The sequence below is a fragment of the Mya arenaria genome, chromosome 4 (assembly GCF_026914265.1).
Source record: "Mya arenaria isolate MELC-2E11 chromosome 4, ASM2691426v1".
NCBI classification, from domain to species: Eukaryota; Metazoa; Mollusca; class Bivalvia; order Myida; family Myidae; genus Mya; species Mya arenaria.
In genome coordinates this window covers 46,386,077-46,409,734 of record NC_069125.1, presented here as the reverse complement: position 1 = coordinate 46,409,734, position 23,658 = coordinate 46,386,077, and the positions used below count along the sequence as shown (strand labels likewise).

At 34.8% G+C, this 23,658-nt stretch overlaps 1 protein-coding gene across 1 annotated transcript in view; it reads right to left on the bottom strand.

Moving 5' to 3' along the window:
- Nucleotides 1-179: 179 nt before the first annotated feature.
- Nucleotides 180-23,658, bottom strand: part of LOC128230387 (SH2B adapter protein 1-like) — a 28,650-nt gene continuing 5,171 nt past the window's right edge. Inside the window, exons 2-7 of the mRNA XM_052942605.1 lie at nt 20,662-20,763; nt 19,541-19,677; nt 17,729-17,781; nt 17,133-17,261; nt 16,337-16,542; nt 180-4,538 (exon numbers count right to left, since the gene is read on the bottom strand). Of these exons, the coding sequence (XP_052798565.1) occupies nt 4,143-4,538; nt 16,337-16,542; nt 17,133-17,261; nt 17,729-17,781; nt 19,541-19,677; nt 20,662-20,763 (1,023 nt within the window). The 3' untranslated portion in view covers nt 180-4,142. The remainder of the gene's footprint in view (nt 4,539-16,336; nt 16,543-17,132; nt 17,262-17,728; nt 17,782-19,540; nt 19,678-20,661; nt 20,764-23,658) is intronic.

The window sequence follows — 23,658 nt, the reverse complement described above, 5'->3', positions numbered from 1 at the left end:
GACCAGTCCGTACTTAAGAAAAAAGTAAAGTAACATCTTGTCGTAAAAAGTAAAGTAACATCTTGTCAGGGATTTCTTGGTCAGTGACTGACTAGTCTGTACTTAAGTAAAGTAACATCTTGTCAGAGATTTCATGGTCAGTGACTGACCAGTCTGTACTTAAGTAAAGTAACATGTCAGAGATTTCTATGTTTTTATTGTCTATACTTTACAATGATTTCACCATACAGTTGTTCATACAAAATACACAACAAATGAATAAATATATCACTCAAAAATGTGTTACTGTGCTTGTTAACAAACCCATCCTACAGTCTTAACAAAAATCTTTGTACATATAATAAAGCAATAACAACAATACATGCAAATAGCTTTGTTTTCAAGTGCAGTCTAATTCAGATGAGCAAATAAGTATTGTCTTCAAACAGTTTAGAAAAAAAACTGTTCAGCTGCATATAGACAGGGCTATTCCATTTAACTCACCCCTCAAAGGCAAAATAAGAACATTCTATAAAGCGATCGGAACACCTCCGCAAACAACAATCCTTGGATGTATGCAGATGCATTAGTAAAATAGTTTGTTAAATTTGTAGTGTTTTAAAATTGTAATTTTTACTTAATCTGTGAAGTTCAAATCAATTCCCAGTGAAAAATATTATTGATGCTCCTGAGAGTAAAGTCCAAAGACTTTATTGCTCAATTAAAATTGCTATGAAATCTACTTACAGCGTAGTTAAATGTAAAGAATTCTGACATTGTAAACCCTCCATATACATCGCAGGTTACTTGTAATGGAAGATGACAGGTGCTCGGATTGTCCATATAGGGTAGGTTCCTGTTTTTTTAAAAAGGGATTGTCAATTTAAAATTACCTTCCTGTGGTGGGTGGTATGTTTAAATGGAATAGCCAACAATGGTTTATCTTCAGTTCAGTGTCTACTAGAGAGTATTGACTACAATGTTCTGAAGTGATATTTTTAATACCTATGACTTTGGTCAGAAGTGTGTGCAATACAAAACAATACAATATCCATGAAATATAATTGATCTAAAAATATAGCCAACTTTGGTGTTACCACCATTACAAAACTCTCAGCAGCAGGAATATACCGGGTATGTACCTTGCACAGAGGAAATTCTTACAGCGGTAAACTTTGAGGTAGAACTACAGTGGGCCCAAGCAGTCTGGGGCTTGTATATAGAAGAATAATTGTTTCGGTGCAAGATAGCAATCAACTTCACCAAGTGAGCACCAGAGCTCTTTTTTGCCTTGGTCAGTGTGCTATTATCAAAATGAATATAATAAGTTAAACATGTATATGTCATCTCATATATGTATATTCCTTTTTAAAAAATGGAAGTGTATAAAAATGTTGTAGCACAGACAAAGTGATAGCACATTTTACTGAAGTGTATATGTACCATTTCCGTTGATGCATGTAAATAAAGAAATATATATCTGAATTAAGGCCAAAATTGCCGATAATGGCACCAGTATGTTTTTTAGGACCATCTGAATATATGAAAAAGTGTACCCCCGGAATTGATAATTGAGTGTACAACTTATGATTTCTATGGATGCAAGTATAGATGTTAAATACTGGTTTTCGTTGATAAACTGCAGCACATGAAAAGATATACCAAAATGAAATCTATGATTAAAAAACATGATGAATAAAACAATGAAATTCTGCTTACTTAAGACTAGAATCAGAGAACACTTACAAACTTGAAATATAGAACACTTGAATATAAAAGTTGTAACGCAATAATTCAGACAGTTGAATTTTAAAGCATGCACAAAAAATCTGTTCAGAAAATCTGCAATAAATGATTCAATATGATGGGTATATACATGTAGTGTTGATCATTCAAGATTTACATTTTCCCAGGCTATTTTTTTCCATGTTTCACATTTACAGAGTTTGTTTCCTTCATAAAATATTAGCAATTTAATATATAATCGTGATTGTTGAATCACATTAAATATGATGTACGGTAATTGGCAAAACATTGAATCACATTAAATATGATGTACGGTAATTGGCAAAACAATCAGTGAATAACGAAACCTCTTAGTAGCTATCTCATTTGCATCTATTTGTTGTCCATAAATATAATGTAGAACTAACCGTCTATAAATAATTACCAATTAGTTACAGAATAGTTATGTATGGTAATAATTCTTACTTTTACAGCATGTCTGTAAATTTATATGAAATTACCGGTAAACTACATGTAAACTTAGTACAAAAGAGACCATAGCTATTGAAAATATTCATTTTGTATTAATTATACAACATAATCCATATGTTCCTAAAAAGTTATCAAGCTAATTGAAAAGTGGTAGTATAACCGATTTCAGATAATTAACATGTATAGTCAACTCATTTCTGTGTTCTACTTGACATAACTTTACTCCATTCAAAACAACCATTTTAACAGTCACCACAATTGTGTTGAATTCTACAATCTACAGACCAGCTGTGTAGTACAACAAATTTTAAAATGTCATTAAATTCTACATGACGTACAACAGTTTAGGGCATGCATTAGAACATTATTTACACATTTTAGGGAAATCTTGTAAGTACATATTAAGGGACTTTCAACAGTGCAAATGTCAATCGAAGGACCAAAATAAATAATGTTTAAAAATGTCATTTCTTGAGTTTTGAGGTTCAATATTTAGCAAGCATAATACTTTGCAACATGAGTTGCTATAATTAGGAGTTGACCAACATTTATGGAAGAAGATTTTATCAGATTTCCAATTAAAAAGCACTTGCATTTTTCCGGAAATGTCTTGATACAAAATGATTGTTTTTGTCAAAATAGTCCATACTACCCAAACAACAATGTCTTGGGGCTTTGTGCTGATTGCAGCTATTTTAAGAAAGATATTTGCATTTTTGTAACCAGTATATAAATTTAATTCACTATATTTCATTATTTTATTGACCCTGTTTCTTTTTTAAAAAGACATCTTCAAGAACCCGCAAGACTTTGTTTATTATTTTGTCTAGGGCATTTTAATGCAAAAACATGAAATACATTGTAAACAGACTTTTACGAAAAAATGCAAATGCTTTATTTTCAAAATCTGATTAAATCTTCTTTCATAAAGTTTGGTCAACTCCTTTAACCCCAAAACATGTTACAAAGTACTAGTATGTATGTTTTACTCGTGAAAAAGATTGTTCCTCAAAACTAAAAAAAAAACATTAACTTTTAAAACGCTTTAATATTTGGCCTTCCTCACCCACTTTTGCACTGTGTAAGGCCCTTAATTAAGATATTGCAGTAAAACTGTTATCACCTGTCTACCTTATCCATGGCTAGGCTGAGAATACAAAATCATGTTAGTGAGAAACACATAAGAGCCCTCCTTCCCTAAGTAGCTAATTTATTTTAAAAGTGCTTTTGGTTGAAACATAAAAAAGCATAAGAAAGGTGGGAAAGGTTAAACCTCTGTCACCAGATAGTCCACCTCAATTTATTGTTCAGATGCAGATTTTCTATGTAATGACCTGAATCAAAATAGCACTCCCTATGAGGTAGTAAAATTCCAGAGCTAGGAGAGTATGAAGGGCTCTCTTATAATCTGCTGTTACACAGGATTGTTTCATAAAGCACCCGAGATTTAACAGCTTAAGCAATATACCCCAGCCTGTGTATTCCAGGTCACTAGTACAGTTTTATACATTTATATGTACATGTATTGCTATCAGAGGGTTGTAAACCATTATATCTATACATGTATTATGTAAATACAACTCTTTATACAAAGTATAAAATGTATTTTGGTCTTCAAATATCTCAAAAACATACATTGCTATAACATGGAATCTCTAGTATAATACAACAGTATTGCTTTTCATGCAAATTGCCTCATTTTCATGAGTGCAAATAATGCATGAACATCCACATAATGCTTAAAAACATCACAAAACAATAAGTAGGTCAGATCTTCCTAGCTTTGAATATGAAGGGGTGAATGCAAAATTGATTCTAGTACTTAAATTTTAGTATAGAAATTAAATCAGACTTGAGCGTCTTTATATTTTGCACATAAGTATTAGAACTTATTTTCATTCAGCCCTACACATAAAGGTCTATCTGTTGGACATCACAGTGCTGTTTCACACAAAAGAGTAGTGATTCTCCACCGCCCGCCCATGAAGTCCTTGTTGACTCCCATGATGCTGTTGTGCCTGTTCCCGCATCACGTTCTCTATTGACTCTGTCCTTGCACGAATTGACCCACTTATCACAATGATGTCGCGCCCCTCCCCTTGACGTGAACTCAGATTAGGGTTGGAGCCAGTTTCCAGTGACCCTTGGCTCGGCGATCCCTGGGTAGGGGTCATGGGTCGATCTAGCGACACCACATAGTCCGTCAGGGTCACGTCTGATGTGCCGCCTGATTCTAGAGGTATGGGGTGGGTGCGAAAGTGTTCCAGCATGTCAAAGATAGAGTTGAACCACAAATGCTGGACTCTACACTGTCCTTCATTGTTGATAGTCATTCTCAGGTGCTGCGAGAAAACAAAATAAAAGTAAACAATAGTGTTAACATCATCATTGTTAACTTTCAAATTTTTACTTCTCTCTGGATCTAAAATGAACACACATGTGATTTGCAGAATTTCTAACAAGATTTAAGACACCTGTTTCAGATGAAGATGTTTTATCTTGATATATGAGCATGTTACCATAAAGTTCACCTTTAAAAAATAGCGATGCTGTTTGTAATGTTGTAAAATTTAGTTAAGCAGTAAATAAGAACCTCATACTTTTTAACCAGGTTTCCAATGAAAACCGGGTTATTAGAATGAGGTTGTCGTTGGGCGGGCGGGCGGGCGTCAAACATTGGTTTCTGTTCAATAACTTTAGTTAGCATTGATAGATATTGATGAAACTTGGTGTGTAGGTAGCTTATGGGAAGAGCTAGCTTGGGATTGCTTTTGAGGGGGGTGGGGCTAAGGTCAAGGTCACTGTTACTAAAAAAAGAAAAATGGTTTCTGCCCAATAACTTTAGTTAGCATTGATAGATATTGATGAAACTTGGTGTGTTAGTTGCTTATGTGAAGAGCTAGCTTGGGATTGCTTTTGAGTGGGGAGGGGCTAAGGTCAAGGTCACTATTACTTAAAATAGAAAAATGGTCAAGGTCACTGTTACTTACAAGCATTTTCAGTGAAAAGATATCCCCCGCCAACGATGGCTTGTTTGTGCTTGATGGCTTGTTTGTGCTTGAAGGTTAAAAAAAATCTCAGAAAGAGTAAGATAAGCACATTGGTTTTACTGAGAAACGGCTGCAAACAATGATTTTTTAATAAATCAAGGACAATAACTCTAAGGAAAATTGACCAATCCAAAAGAAAAATAGACAGGCATCATCACAGTATGTTGGTTCTTATTTATTCCAAGTGTCATGAAATTCTACCAGCTAGTTGCATAGAAAAGGCTGCAAACATGGATCTTTTAATAAATCAAGGGCAAATAACTCATATAGAAATTACACAATCCAAAATTTAAATAAACAGGCATCATCGGAGTATGTTGGTTCATATTTATTTCAAGTTTCAAGAATTTCTACCAACTAGTTACTGAGAAATGGCTATAAATGAGAGTTTTTCAAAAAATCAAGGGCAATAACTCCAAGTACAATTGACCAATCCAAAAAAAAAATACACAGGCATCATCCCAGTATAGTAATTCATATTTATTTTAAGTTTCATGAAATTCTGCCAGCTAGTGACTGAGAAATGGCTGTGAATGTGCATTTTTCAAAAAATCAAGGGCAATAACTCCATGGACAATTGACCAATCAAATTTTTTTTTTGACGGGCATCATTCCAGTATAGTGGTTCATATTCATTTTAAGTTTCATGAAATTATACCGGCTAGTTACTGAGAAAACGCAGGTGACGGACGGAAGGAAGGACGGACGGAAGGAAAGACGGACGGACAACGCCATTTCAATATCCCCCTCCCTATTTCATAGGCGGGGGATAAAAATAAAAAAATGGTTTCTGCCCAATAACTTTAGTTAGCATTGACCGATATTGATGAAACTTGGTGTGTAGGTAGCTTATGTATAGAGCTAGCTTGGGATTGCTTTTGAGGGGGTGGGGCTAAGGTCAAGGTCGCCTGTTACTAAAAATAGAAAAATGGTTTCTGCCCAATAACATAAGTTAGCATTGATAGATATTGATGAAACTTAGTGTGTAGGTAGCTTATGTGAAGAGCTAGCTTGGAATTGCTTTTGAGTGGGGAGGGGCTAAGGTCAAGGGCACTATTACTAAAAATAGAAAATTGGTTTCCGCCCAATAACTTATTTAGAATTGATGGATAGTGATGAATCTTAGTGTGAATATAGCTCATATGAAGTTGCAGATTGAACTTGCTCATACAACAAATTAATTGGCTATAATTTCTGATTGCCAATAACAAAAACCTGGTTTCGTCGCATTGGGGCGCTTCTAGTATAGGTTTTGCAATTATATCAATGAAACAAGAGGCACATCAGTGCATGTGCTCCACTGGCCAAAAGGTTCAAGCAAAGACCACCTAACGAACATTTTCGTCAAGTTTCATAGAAATACAATCATCAATTTTTGAGGAGAAGTTATTTAAAAATTTTTTTTACTTTAATAGCTCTGGCTGCCATGTTGTGCAGTGGACCGAAATGATTTGGGCAATTTGAGTTAAGGAGCACCAAACAAACATTTCTGTCAAGTTTTATCGAAAAAAGGTCATCGGTTTCGACGACAAGTCGTATAAAGTTTTTTTTATTTTTTAGCTCTGGCAGCCATGGTGTGCAGTGGACTGGAACCATTTAACAAATTTTGGTTAATGACTACCCAAGTAACATTTCTGTCAAGTTTCATTGCAATACGATCATCGGTTTCTGAGGAGAAGTCGTTTAAAGGTTTTTCTATTTTTACCTCTGGGGGCCATCTTGTGCAGTGGACCGAAACCATTGAAGCAAATTTGATAAAGGACCATCCAAGGAACATTTCTGTTAAGTTTCATCAAAATCTGATCATCGGTTTCTGAGAAGATGTTCTTTAAAGGTTTTTCTATTTTTTTGCCCTGGCAGCCATGTTGTGCAGCGGACCGGAACCATTTGAGCAATTTTGGTTAAGGACCACCCAAGGAACAATTCTGTCAAGTTTCATCAAAATCTGCCTATCCGTTTCAGAGGAGATGTCGTTTAAAGATTTTGCTATTTTTAGCTGTGGCGGCCATATTGTGCAATGGACCAGAACCATTTGAGCAATTTTAATAAAGGACCACCCAAGGAACATTACTGTCAAGTTTCATCAAAATCTGCCGAACCGTTTCAGAGGAGATGTCGTTTAAAGATTTTGCTATTTTTAGCTCTGGCGGCCATATTGTGCAATGGACCGGAACCATTTAAGCAATTTTGGTAAAGGACCACCAAAGGAACATTCCTGTGAAGTTTTGTCAAAATCCGCTTATCAGTTTCAGAGGAGATGTCGTTTAAAGTAAAAGTTTACGCACGCACGCACGCACGCACGCCAAACGTACGCACTCACGACGGACAATCTGTGACGACATAAGCTCCATGGCCTTCAGCCAGTGGAGCTAAAAATGAGAGCTGTCACAAAGAAGGCTTCTTGAATATTCTGCCGCTTGAAATTTAAAGGATTGCAAAGTTTTGGTGAAACATTCATGGATCTCTGTAAAATTAGATCGATTCGAATAAAATGTCCAAGTCTGGTAATAACAGGGCTGTAAAAAACCTTAACCGAATTTCAAAGTCAAATAAAATTTCAAAGTCAAATAAAAAAAGGGCCATAATGTGCATAATTTGAGTCATATTACTTTATTAATTACGTAGATTGGGTAGTTGGGAACACATGTCTAAAGTTTCAATGCATTACATGATGTTTTAGCTGAGATATTTGACTTATACGTGGATATATGCAAAACCTCAACCAATTTCTGTGTGGAATAATAAGGAACATAGCTTAAATTGTATGCAAAATAGAGTTATCAAACTTGTTTATTGAAGTAGATTTGATGGTTGAGTACCAATGTAAAAAGTCTCAGTGCAATACATCAAGTAGTTGCAGAGATATTAAGGCTATTTATACTTTGCGGAACGGAACGAAACGGAACGGAACAAACATTGAGGCACCACACGGGGCACAGCATTTTTTTACTAATATGTAAATATATTAAATAATAATAATGATATATTGAGACTGCCTAGCGAACAGTCGATCAAGGGCTTTTTCGAACTGAACCATCTGAAAACCCACTTCTAAATGGATATTAAAATCTTCGGGACTGCAAACAGTTGTTCCGTTTCGTTCCGCAAAGTATAAATATCCCCTAGGATAATGATATTTAGCAGAACGGAACGGAACAAGATTTTTTTTCCTTGTCAATGGAATTTTTCATCCTGGTATATTACAGGTACACGAATTTATTACATGCAACCTAGCTGTTTTAAAAAACTATGTCTTATCAAATCGGCACGGAGAACATTGCCCGCCCATGATCGAACTTAGACACCGACGCTCCTACTTATTGATCTAAGCGGGCGGGTTGGAAACTTCTATATTATCGTAAACAAATTCAATTTAAAAACATAATGAGTAGACAATCTAAATATTTTTTGGCGATATCAGGACCTCTTTAATATGTATCGAATGGCCGTCATATCCAGTACACTCATTTTGTATTATATAAAATTCTAAAAAAATATTAATAATCATCGTCAACAAATTAAATTTGAAAACATGCTTGCCATATATAAATTGATATTACATGCACTAATAAAGTTGAAATATCACTATTACAGTCGGCATTGTGTACAAACCATGTCTTCAACTTTATAAATTGTGATTCCGTTTCGTTCCGCAAAGTATAAATATCCCCTAGGATAATGATATTTAGCGGAACGGAACGGAACAAGATTTGTAGCTGCCAACTTCCCTACATGAATCAGAGGTGGAGGACAAATGATGTCAGACTAAATGTCTTATCAAATCGGCACGGAGAACATTGCCCGCCCAAGGATCGAACTTAGACACCGACGCTCCTACTTATTGATCTAAGCGGGCGGGTTGGAAACTTCTATAATAATCGTAAACAAATTCAATTTAAAAACATATAATTTGAATGTGCATGCACTAATAAAGCTGAAATACATGTATCATTATTACAGTCAGCATTGTGTACAAACCATGTCTTCAACTCTATAAATTGTGATTCCGTTTCGTTCTGCAAAGTATAAATATCCCCTAGGATAATGATATTTAGCGGAACGGAACGGAACAAGATTTATTTTTTCTTGTCAATGGAATTTTTCATCCTGGTATATTACAGGTACACGAATTTATTACATGCACCCTAGCTGTTTTAAAAAACTATGTTCTTGACTAAGTCAATATAGGAAATCCTATCGCCATAAAATTTATATATTTAAATATTTTGCACTTGTTGCAGTAATTTAATATTTATTATTCATATAAACTGACGAATGAAAAAAAAAATGAGTAGACAATCTAAATATTTTTTGGCGATATCAGGACCTCTTTAATATGTATCGAATGGCCGTCATATCCAGTACACTCATTTTGTATTATATAAAATTCTAAAAAATATTAATAATCATCGTAAACAAATTAAATTTGAAAACATGCTGGCCATATATAAATTGATATTACATGCACTAATAAAGTTGAAATATCACTATTACAGTCGGCATTGTGTACAAACCATGTCTTCAACTTTATAAATTGTGATTCCGTTTCGTTCCGCAAAGTATAAATATCCCCTAGGATAATGATATTTAGCGGAACGGAACGGAACAAGATTTGTAGCTGCCAACTTCCCTACATGAATCAGAGGTGGAGGACAAATGATGTCAGACTAAATGTCTTATCAAATCGGCACGGAGAACATTGCCCGCCCAAGGATCGAACTTAGACACCGACGCTCCTACTTATTGATCTAAGCGGGCGGGTTGGAAACTTCTATAATAATCGTAAACAAATTCAATTTAAAAACATATAATTTGAATGTGCATGCACTAATAAAGCTGAAATACATGTATCATTATTACAGTCAGCATTGTGTACAAACCATGTCTTCAACTCTATAAATTGTGATTCCGTTTCGTTCCGCAAAGTATAAATATCCCCTAGGATAATGATATTTAGCGGAACGGAACGGAACAAGATTTGTTATTTATGACTCATTTCCTCCTTTATAATGCTTGTATAAACTTCACTTATATATAAACAGTTATCCTGCTATCCTGCGCTGCTAATGAAGACTCTTCACTTTTTTTAGAAATGACAACATATTAATCATATACAGAAAAGTGGAAACTATCTAATCTTACACAAATTAAATTTGAGAACATGTTTGCCATATATTTTTGAAATTACATGCACTAATAAAGCTGAAATATCACTATTACAGTCAGCAGTGTGTACAAACCTTGTCTTCAACTCTATAAATTGTGATTCCGCTTCGTTCCGCAAAGTATAAATATCCCCTAGGATAATGATATTTAGCGGAACGGAACGGAACAAGATTTGTTATTTATGACTCATTTCCTCCTTTATAATGCTTGTATAAACTTCACTTATATATAATCAGTTATGATGCATAAATTAAAAAGCAAACTACCTATCCTGCTAATGAAGACTCGTCACTTTGTTTTTAGAAATAACAACATATTAATCAAATACAGAAATGTGAAAACTATCTAATCTTACACAAATTAAATTTGAGAACATGTTTGCCATATATTATATGAAATTACATGCACTAATAAAGCTGAAATATCACTATTACAGTCAGCGTTGTGTACAATCCTTGTCTTTAACTCTATAACTTGTGATTCCGTTTCGTTCCGCATCGAACTCGCGACACTGATGCTCCTACCTACTGATCTAAGCGGGCGGGTTGGAAAGTTATATAATTATCGTAAACAAAATAAATTTGAAAACACATTTGCCATATATAATTTGAATATGCATGAACTAATAAATGATAACGAAGTAATTGTGTCATTAAGTTATTCAGTATGAATGTAAGCGCTGTTGGACATCTTCAAAGAACCCTTTCTCTCACCCATATTCGAAATATCTTACCAGTTGTAGTAGTGTGTAAAATGAAACAGAAAAGGCAAATCGATAGCACGGTGATAAGTTTAATGTTCTGAAACATAACAGTATTTTAAAATACTCGACATAGCTTCAAAGCCTTAGCAATTAAAGTTTGTTTAATTTCGACAAAACGTCATTTTTATTAAATAGCATTTGTCCAACCAAAAGATTTGAAACTAAAATTTAAAAATACCATTTATTTAAGCCATAATCAATGTTGTGACCTCAGTATCGCCCCTACATACATGCTTATAGTCTTAAATTGTAGCTATGACATATGCATACAAGTCTATGTTTGTTTGTTTTTGCGTTTATTTATCGTCGCAACCGGTTGCCCATATGGGTGACGCCTCCAGAAGAGTGTTAGTGATTTTAGGTTGCGGAGGATAGCGCAAGATACAGAAGACACTCCAATTCCAGAAGCTTCCCTGGTTCTTATACGTGCCAGATGCAGATAGAACATCAACACGGGACCTCGGTTTAAAGTCTCGTCCGAAAGACTCTTTACATGTCTATGTGTCATACATGTACATGTGTGTCATAGGAGTTCATAAAAGAAAAAAAAAACAGCAACATCGTGTGACGCGGTCAATTTTGTCAAAATGTTGAAGTTATGCTGACCAAACGGTTTACAGAATTATTGTTCTATTTGATTGTACTATTCGGCAATATTTTAACGAACAATATAAAAAACATTGGTATGATTTCTTAAAAAATGACGTCAGTATAATTAAGTAAAATAAATGGAGGAGAAAAAAAGGCAAAATCGGGTTGTGCAGTCATTTTGTCAAAAATACCTTAATTTTGTTTTGTAAGTATCATCACCAAATGGTTATATAATTATTTTTTATTATTGTTTTATTTGACAATATGTTAAAAAACAATATAAAAAAATCATCATAATATCTTAAAAAGGAGGTCAGAATAATTAAGTAAAATAAATAGAAAAAAAACAGCAGAATCTGGCGGTGCTGAGTCTTAAAGTATGTATAAGAAATCTTTGTGTAAAAATCATTTTAAACAAGTTCTTTCACTTCAATTTAATCAATTACAATGAATTAATAAAAATCATTTAGAAATACTGAGGATATCACTTTAAAACTTTATAAAAACAACAAAAATGTAAGAAATGTTTTGACTGACCACTACATTTCCATAAGTTTTTTTCCCTATGTTATATAACCATGCATATTATCTCTTGTACACTTAATATACAAATTAAATTTATGTGAACATTTTAGTTCAAATTTTATGACATTATTGTAAGTGAAATGGAATTGCATCTTGTTTTTCATATTTAATAATTTATTTTTTGTAACGGCGTTTTGAAAATAAGAAACCCCTTTACATGTTACAGGGCAGTTAGGGATCATAATCCCTCATCAATTCTCCAGTCCATTATCAAGGAGGTGTTAATTGATACCCGCTGAGAACCTGCAGTCGGTAGTAAAACTATCTCCCAGAGCTAAGACACTTGTGGGTTAGACTGAACAGTCATTTGTTAATCAACATCTTACGCACAATAATTAATAGAACTCCATATGTACAGCTATCTCTCAGCTTGATACATCCATGGCACGTGCACATTAATCAGATTTATGATTCGTTGCATAAACAGGTTAATCCGGGCGTCTGATTCTCTGATGAGGAACAATGTATTGAATCGACTGTGTATTGGAACATATTTGCTCAATGTAAATAAATTACAGGTTCAAAGTCGGTAAGATGGGGTGATAAATTACAAAACTTATAATGGTATAATAGTGTTCGCAAATTCTAGTCAATTCAATTAACACTTTATTTAATTTGGATGAGCAGGCGACGCTGTGTTTGTTTATAAATTGCATCATCAATGACACTTAGGCACCAGGTTGTACCACGAGTAACTTATTCTACGTCGTAACATAGCTGCTCGTCAAAACATTCAAGTATGTAGTGAAAAGTGTGTAATGTAATTACTATTCTTAAAATCAGTTTTTGGTGTTTCATTCCATTCACGATTAATAAAAGTATTTCGCAGGTATTCATTTAAGTTCTAATAAGCAAGAAGTCTCAGACTTCAATGATGTGCTGCATGGCTTCTCTGTTACTTTTTGTAAATAACTAAGCTCACGACCTATTTTTTGACCTGACCTAAACCAATTTCGAAAGGAACCAAAATTTCATAGAAGAATACAGTCTGGTCAAATTAGATCAAGATTGCATGTACAATGAACTTTTTTTTAAATGGATACATTTTGATCAACATTCTTTAAGATTGCTTGAATAATGAAGCCTGTAGTGTGTATACGAGGTAAATGTTAACAGACGGACGGACAGACTGGCGGACGCCGGACTGTAATAGTGATACATGTATTTCAGCTTTATTAGTGCATGCACATTCAAATTATATGTTTTTAAATTGAATTTGTTTAAAATAAAAAAAAATCTTGTTCCGTTCCGTTCCGCTAAATATCATTATCCTAGGGGATATTTATACTTTGCGGAACGAAACGGAATCACAATTTATAAAGTTGAAGACATGGTTTGTACACAATGCCGACTGTAATAGTGATATTTCAACTTTATTAGTGCATGTAATATCAATTTATATATGGCAAGCATGTTTTCAAATTTAATTTGTTGACGATGATTATTAATATTTTTTTAGAATTTTATATAATACAAAATGAGTGTACTGGATATGACGGCCATTCGATACATATTAAAGAGGTCCTGATATCGCCAAAAAATATTTAGATTGTCTACTCATTTTTTTTTCATTCGTCAGTTTATATGAATAATAAATATTAAATTACTGCAACAAGTGCAAAACATTTAAATATATAAATTTTATGGCGATAGGATTTCCTATATTGACTAAGTCAAGAACATAGTTTTTTAAAACAGCTAGGTTGCATGTAGTAAATTCGTGTACCTGTAATATACCAGGATGAAAAATTCCATTGACAAGAAAAAAAAATCTTGTTCCGTTCCGTTCCGCTAAATATCATTATCCTAGGGGATATTTATACTTTGCGGAACGAAACGGAATCACAATTTATAGAGTTGAAGACATGGTTTGTACACAATGATGACTGTAATAGTGATGCATGTATTTCAGCTTTATTAGTGCATGCACATTCAAATCATATGTTTTTAAATTGAATTTGTTTACGATAATTATAGAAGTTTCCAACCCGCCCGCTTAGATCAATAAGTAGGAGCGTCGGTGTCTAAGTTCGATCATGGGCGGGCAATGTTCTCCGTGCCGATTTGATAAGACATTTAGTCTGACATCATTTGTCCTCCACCTCTGATTCATGTAGGGAAGTTGGCAGCTACAAATCTTGTTCCGTTCCGTTCCGCTAAATATCATTATCCTAGGGGATATTTATACTTTGCGGAACGAAACGGAATCACAATTTATAAAGTTGAAGACATGGTTTGTACACAATGCCGACTGTAATAGTGATATTTCAACTTTATTAGTGCATGTAATATCAATTTATATATGGCCAGCATGTTTTCAAATTTAATTTGTTTACGATGATTATTAATATTTTTTAGAATTTTATATAATACAAAATGAGTGTACTGGATATGACGGCCATTCGATACATATTAAAGAGGTCCTGATATCGCCAAAAAATATTTAGATTGTCTACTCATTTTTTTTCATTCGTCAGTTTATATGAATAATAAATATTAAATTACTGCAACAAGTGCAAAACATTTAAATATATAAATTTTATGGCGATAGGATTTCCTATATTGACTAAGTCAAGAACATAGTTTTTTAAAACAGCTAGGTTGCATGTAATAAATTCGTGTACCTGTAATATACCAGGATGAAAAATTCCATTGACAAGAAAAAAAAATCTTGTTCCGTTCCGTTCCGCTAAATATCATTATCCTAGGGGATATTTATACTTTGCGGAACGAAACGGAACAACTGTTTGCAGTCCCGAAGATTTTAATATCCATTTAGAAGTGGGTTTTCAGATGGTTCAGTTCGAAAAAGCCCTTGATCGACTGTTCGCTAGGCAGTTTCAATATATCATTATTATTATTTAATATATTTACATATTAGTAAAAAAATGCTGTGCCCCGTGTGGTGCCTCAATGTTTGTTCCGTTCCGTTTCGTTCCGTTCCGCAAAGTATAAATAGCCGATATTAAACTATGTATTCCTAAGTCAAATAATAAAGGGCAATAATTTGCATTATATTGAAGATAGTTTTAATGCAAAACATGTTATATTTGCTGAGATATTGAATTAAATGTACCGGTAGTTACATGCAAACCCTTAACCAGAATTTCTAAGTTGAATAACAAAGGGCCATTATTTGCATTATATGCAAAAAAAGTTATCTAACCTGGTTATTCAAAGTAGGTTGGATGGTTGCAATAAATCAAGTAGTTGCTGATACATGTATATTAACCTATGTGTGCTTACATAAAAAAACCTAAACCAGATTTTTTAAGTCATACAATAAAGGGCAATAATTTGCAAAAGCAGCAATATATGCAGGATTTAGTAATCTTACTTGATTTATGAAGCTGGTTTGATAGTTGGAAGACATGTCTAAAGTTTTAATGCAAAACATTATGTATTAGCTGAGATAACGACTAAAATGTGGTAAAATGCAAAACCTTGACCAGAACTTTTAAGTCGAATGATAAAGGCTATAATTTGCATTAAATTCAAAACAGTGTTATCTGACTTCATTAATTAAGTAGGTTGCATAGTTGGGAACACATATCTAACGTTGCCATGAAATTCATGATGTATTTGCTGAGATAATGACTTGAAGGTGCTTACATGCAAAACCTTAACCAAGGTGTAATGCCACCGCCAATGCCAGAATGAGTCGTATATCTCTCCTTATTCTTCGAATAGTCAAGGTAACAAGTCATTTCATAAATTTCTAACAAACAACTTAAGTTTCTTCTTTAAGCTTGATTAAAATGAAAACTGTTTGCTTATAGAATCACGCTTCAGTCCAACTCCTGGGTAGAAGTAGTGGTGATTTCAATCTGTAGATGACATGAGAAAGATAACCTGGTGGATATTGAGACCTTAATGGATGGATGGCGCCATTGTTGTCCATATTGACCATGAACTGTATATGATGATACTAGTAAGCTAAAAAATTGTCCAAAAAGGGGCTGCACTTAAGATGCTAATCACCTACCTTTGCTCTAGCCTGGAAGTTGAAAGTGAGGACGTACTCTCCCTTGCGCGTTTCACTCTGGCGGACAAGGAACACGCCATGGCCATTGGGCCCCTGTTGTAACACGAGTTGCGCAGCCTCCAGGCGACTCAATGTGCCATGAAACCAGGGATACTCACGCAACATCACATCAATGTTGTGGTCACCAGATCCACCATCATGGTGATCTGAAGCATTATGGTAATGTTAGATACACCTTTCTTTGATAAAAATCATGGATTGACCTGGCAGCTGAAGTGCAGAAACCATTTCGACTATAGGGTTTAGGGGGGCACATTAAGCCCCAAATTAGAGTCAAAGGGAGTGAAGCACCCTCCCACAGAAACAGAACTGGCTTTTAAGAAACACTTTTGAGCACTCTCCTTACTTTGAATTTGAAAGTGGAGCGCAAATACTAACAAGAGATAAAGTATCAACAAACAGCAACCAGATCACCTTTTTAATCAGTTAAAAAAAGTGTTTTTGTTTTTGTCCTAGGAGCCATTAGATCCACAGAAAACTGCGAATCTGTGGACAAATCACATCCCTGTAAATCATCAAATTTTGGTGTGACATTCTTATTCTACATTATTTTAATGCTTGCATGGACTCTGAAAATGCATTGAATGGAATGCTTTGATGAAAAAAACAACAGATTTTTACAAGATGCCTCTTTTATAATTCTTGTTTTGATAGACCAGTTCCGCAAACATATTAGTAGTAACTAAAATTTAAGACTGCTGCTGTCAGACAGTCAGTTATATATTTTTCTACATACCATCTGGGCCTAACGGGTAGTTGAATGACCGTGGACTAGAGCCAGCAGGACGGGGTGGGATTTCCGGTGGATTGCTGTTTACGCTGCCCTGGGAAGTGCTCCGCCTTGGACTCCCAAACATCAGGGAATCTATGCAATATGGAATGACTTGGATATAATGAGACTTGACATGAATAATTTCTCTTACACAAATCCTTCCTTTCTTACAAAAATCTTCGTAATAAAACCAATAAATGATTAAACAGAACAATTGTTTTTGTCAGATGCTTTCAGAAATAAAGCTTACCGGGTAAATATTACTATGGCAGAATTAATTCCCAAAACCTAAAATTCTTACAAATTGCAAATGCAAATAATCTTCTTTCAACAATCTTTATAGGAGAAATAGTACAAGGATGATTTTTGTCTTTACATTAAAAATATTCACAAATGACAAACATAAAGAAGAACCTATGCCCCCTATTTTAAAAAAAAATAGTTAATAACAATAAAAGCAAATAACTAAGACATTGAGTTTTATGATCTTTTAAAGAATAACAGCAAACATTTATAACACTGATCTGTTCACACAAACTGGGCTCCAATTACAAACTAACCTGTATTGCTGTGACTGACTGAGCCCCCTGGAGCCGAAGGTAAACGGGGACGCCTGAAGTTACAACGCTTGAAAATGAACATCCTGAGAACAGAGCTACCAATAAAACAATAGCACAATTATTTTCTCAGCAATTGTTCTTATATTCTGCAATGTGTTGGGTAAAACTTTTTGATGTACAAAGCTCTTACAAAACTACTATATGACTTTTAAATAACGTATATAGTAATTATCAACCTAGACCTTAGTGAAAATGAATTTGTACTATTGTTGTTAGGAATACAGCTTGTATGTAGTGAAGTGATGATAAGTCGTTCACAGCTAGGTACATGTACATTTAAGTGATAATCAGTGCTGAATAATTCACAAGTGAATCATGTTAACTACCGGTAACTGTTAGTGATCTTATTTTCCTTATTTGTATATAAAGAGATGAAAATAGGCCTTCCTGCTTTCCTTTCGAATTACAACTCAGTGGTGTCTCAATTAAGTTTTACTTCCTGCTCACAGATATACATGTCTTTTTTGGACTTTGATCATGGGAATTCTAATTCCTCTGGGAAGGTGCCACCTCTGGTCTATATGAATAGACATCTTAAGTTGTGTATGATATCTGGTAATGTAAAACTCATGGGAAACATAAAATGTCCATAGAAAACATTCCAAACACCCATGAGAGGTATTTTGGCTAACCCATAGTCCTTGAATTGCAAATTGGTCACTGGGTGATGTACACTGAATGGCAAACTTAAGGTAGTCCATCCATCATTAGGATACAAAGACGTGCTAGTGCATTTTAGATATTTCTATGTTTAATTCATATTACGGTATTATAAAGGATGCAGACGAATATTTGAATATTACATTTAACATTTGGATTTTCAAACGCAAAATTCATGATATGAATAAGAAGTGCTAAATATCTGCTATAAACTGTTTTGCATGTCTAGATATAACGTTCATGCTGTTTAGTATAGCATTTAAGGAGTTATTACCTATATTGTTATACAATAGATGAGTAGAAATGAATGTTTGTTTTCGTAACATAGTTGCTTTTTATTTCCCATAGATATATTTAGTAAAGGTCAATCTGAGAGCAAGGTGCCAGGTAATGTAGAATATCTAAAATTATATACCCCTCTCGACTATTGTGGTCCTGTGACTATTAACGACCCTCCGTTGGCACATAACATCATTCAATCGAGAATTTACGAATTGCACCAAGCTCTCTTTGCCTGGTTTACAAATAACGCATTGGAATTAAAAATATTCAATTTTGCTTTTGGTTTGTTATAATATTGCTTTTTGTTTGCTTTTCCCTTGAAGAGGGGACTTTCAGAGGTTACTTTGGGGGGAAAAACAAAGTCCATCGAAGATACCGACTATGACAAAGAAGGGTAAAAACACCCTTGCTGTTACTTTTTAATAATAAATATTTGAATATTTCATAGAAAAATATCAAATACTCTAATATCAATTTTGCTATACTGTTGCATTTCTAATTTATATTTATTAACCATTATATTATTTTTGTATGGACTGAGTCCGCCTTTTCAGTACAATAATTGTTCACAGCAGTCAAGACCACACAGCCATGAAGGCTGCAGTCCCTTCAGGGTTAATGAAAAATATTAAGTTGTCAAACACAAATTCATTGGAAGAGTTGTCTTCCCTGCCTCATGCATATTCAACAGAATAAGATTTTGTCAGTCAATTGTCCCACGGTATTTTATTATAATTGAATTATGTACCATGCTTGCCAACGATGTGACTAAACTTGCAGGTTTAGAATAAAAAGAAGTCAAGCACTTACGTTTCTGGAGTAAGATCGTGGTCGCTGTCCACATCCAGGTGTTGGACAGGGGAGATACAACATTCCAGTGCAGCCAACCATGAGTTCATCTCACTCTGGGAGGGGGCCTCTATGATGTACTCTGTTGTAACAGCACCCTGTAAAACACATTTAAGATATAAAGTCACAGTGTGGGTTATCAGTAGATATTTTTCAGCAGTTGGTTATAACAATGAATTTTATATAATACCTTCTAAAACTCTTTTTTTTCTCTCAAATGTTTTTGCTCTCTAAAAAAGTAACCAGTAACATAAATCTGAAAAAAGAAATAGTCATTTCATTTGGCCACTGAACACAAATCTTTAACTAGAATTATGAATTTGGTTATTGGAGATGTAGCTTGTTTGGAGTGCCAATCATATGTAATGTTAAATGAGCAATGTTTGTGGTAAATTGAAATACTGAGGCAGTTGATGACACAATCAAACTTGACTGTGATATTATGCCTACATACACTGTCACCAAGTTTCATTATAATTGGATGATTAATACTTTTAATAATTGTCTCTGCAAAAGACATGAAACTACTTTGTTTAAAAGTAAAAGGGGCATTCCCTGTAACTCTGGCCTTACTGATATGATTAAAGCCTTTTCAAACTTGACCGAGATATTATGACTGAAAAAGACAGTCGCCAAGTTTTATCATGATTGGACAATTATATAGTAAAGTTATTGTCCACATAAGTCATAAATCTACCATTTTTATCATAAAAGGGGAACAGCAGTTACTCCTGCTTTACTGATGCCATTTAACCAAGGATCAAACAAACCAAAACACTGTCACTAAGTTTCATCAAAATTGAATAATAAAAAAGTTATTGTCTACACAAGACATAAAATGACTACTTTAAGCAAATATTACCTCACAATTTGTTTCAAATGTTTAAGGAGATGTTTATATCAACACTCATAGTACTGTGAAAATGGAATCTCTGCAGAATTGCCATGTCACGGAACTAACGAATATTCAGAATGGTTGCACCTAAGATTTACAAGTCATATGACAGCCCTTGGCAAACATGTGAACTATGATGGCAAGGAAAGTCATAATTGGATTGAGCATGATATATCAATTACCTTACCTTTAAAACAAACGAGTGCTGATGGTCAGGCATTTCGAGGGGTGTTGTTACTCGTGCCTCAGTTATCATTGTGCAGAATAAACCTTGCTTTGGTTTCACAGACTGAAATATAGGGATGGGTATAACAGGCAAAAATGAATCACAACATCATAACAGTAATTCAGAGCTTATCATGATAATCATTTGAAATAATAAAACAAGAGCTGTCACAGTATGTGACGAATGCCCCCGAATGTGACATTGACCTACGAACAAGGTCAGTACATGAAAAGTTGATCTTGCCTTTACGTGTCAAATACATATGGCAAGTTATTTTAAATTGCCTCTGAACATAAAAAAATACCACCCATACTTGACAACCTACACTGTTATGTCCTTATATTCAGAATTCCCTTGTGAATAAACACTTAGTGTATCTTTCACCTTAGAGGTAAGGACATGGGTCTTGCACACGACATGTCGACTTGGTATGTGGAACACATGTGGCAAGTTATTTTAAAATCTGTCCATACAAGGGAAAGTTACAGCCCGGACACGACAACCTATACTCTATGTCCTTATATGCAGCACTCCATTGTGAATAAACAATATGTGTGACCTTGACCTTTGAGGCAGGGACACGGGTCTTGCACGTGACACGTCGTCTTGGTATGTGGAACACATGTGGCAAGTTATTTTAAAATCTGTCCATACAAGAGAAAGTTACAGCCCGGACACGACAACCTATACTCTATGTCCTTATATGCAGCACTCCATTGTGAATAAACACTAAGTGTGACCTTGACCTTTGAGGTAGGGACACGGGTCTTGCACGCGACACGTTGTCTTGGTATGTGGAACACATGTGGCAAATTATTTTAAAATCTGTCCATACAAGGGAAAGTTACAGCCCGGACACGACAATCTATACTCTATGTCCTTATATGCAGCACTCCATTGTAAATAAACACTAAGTGTGACCTTGACCTTTGAGATAGGGACACGGGTCTTGCACGCGACACGTCGTCTTGGTATGTGGAACACATGTGGCAAGTTAGTTTAAAATCTGTCCATACAAGAGAAAGTTACAGCCCGGACACGACAACCTATACTGTTATGTCCTTATATGCAGCATTCCATTGTGAATAAACGCTAAGTGTGACCTTGACCTTTGAGGTAGGGACACGGGTCTTGCACGTGACACGTCGTCTTGGTATGTGGAACACATGTTGCAAGTTATTTTAAAATCTGTCCATACAAGGGAAAGTTACAGCCCGGACACGACAACCTATACTCTATGTCCTTATATGCAGCACTCCATTGTGAATAAACACTAAGTGTGACCTTGACCTTTGAGGTAGGGACACGGATCTTGCACGCGACACGTTGTCTTGGTATGTGGTACACATGTGGCAAGTTATTTTAAAATCTGTCCATACAAGAGAAAGTTACAGCCCTGACACGACAATCTATACTTTATGTCATTATATGCAGCACTCCATTGTAAATAAACACTAAGTGTGACCTTGACCTTTGAGGTAGGGACACGGGTCTTGCACGCGACACGTCGTCTTGGTATGTGGAACACATGTGGCAAGTTATTTTAAAATCTGTCCATACAAGGGAAAGTTACAGCCCGGACACGACAACCTATATTCTATGTCCTTCTATGCAGCACTCCATTGTGAATAAACACTAAGTGTGACCTTGACCTTAGAGGTAGGGAAACGGGTCTTGCAGGTGACACGTCGTCTTGGTATGTGGAACACATGTGGCAAGTTATTTTAAAATCTGTCCATACAAGGGGAAGTTACAGAGCCGGACGGACGGACGGACGGACGGTGCGATTTTAATATGCCCACCTTCGGGGGCATAAAAACATAAACATTATCCATGGTAATTAATTAAGTTTTCAGTTTAATACATGTATCATCATTATTTCACTTTCTGTCTAAATAAAATAAAGATAGTGAATGACAATATTGAATAATTATGTAATTGTGACCAAAAATAATAAAAGGTTTTACTGTTATCACTATCATGTACATTATTATACTCAAGAAAAATTTATTTAACAAAACTGGAAACTATTACATACAGACAACTCATTACACCATATAATACAGAAGAATACATCACTGATAAAAAGATTATAAGTATCTTCCATGGCCGAGAGTGTAAGATAGGTTCATTCCGACCCGAGCGTAGGGTGTTTTGCGGAAACGAGGTTTACCGAGGCATTGTAGGCATTTATGGACGGATCTGGCTGGTTTTCGAAAGGAACCGAGCTCTAATGGATATCTATATACTGTACAAGTTTCATCGAGATACAATCAAAACTGAAGACTGTATCGTGTTCACAAGCAATTGTTTACAGACGCACGGACGCACGACCGCACTGACGCACGGACGCACGGATGCACATACTACGTACACATTACCATCGCATAAGCTCTTCTGGCCTTTGGCCAGTAGAGCTAAAAATGAAAAACTAAAAAAAAAAAAATTCTTTTTTTTTTGCTTTTCAGTATGTAGTTTAAAACCTTAATTGCTTATATAGAAGATAACTTTAACACCATTCTCCAATGATGAAAATGACATTCTTATATAAAGCCTAATAAAAAAAAAAAAAAAAAAAAAAAAAAAAAAAGCCTACCTACCCTACCTATTTTTGAAACGGATGTAACCCTAACCAAACAATTTTTTTTTTAGGCCCTAATGTTAATAGTCAAATCGGTCTTTTTAAATAGTTCTATGGCGAATGAAGCATTATTTCTTGAAAGGTGCGTGAAAACTGTTTTATGGTGACATTTGAAGCGAGAAATAATTAATTAGCGTTCTAAATATTACCATAAGACAAGATTTCCTTGATGCTACTGACGACAGTCTTCAACAAGGGAGGTAATTACAATGTGGTGACCATTAAAAAGAAGTTCCATATGGGCATTTTATCTTCGCCCGTAGGCAAGATAAGAATATCTAGCATGGTTAAATTATTGGATCTACTTATCTGAGGAG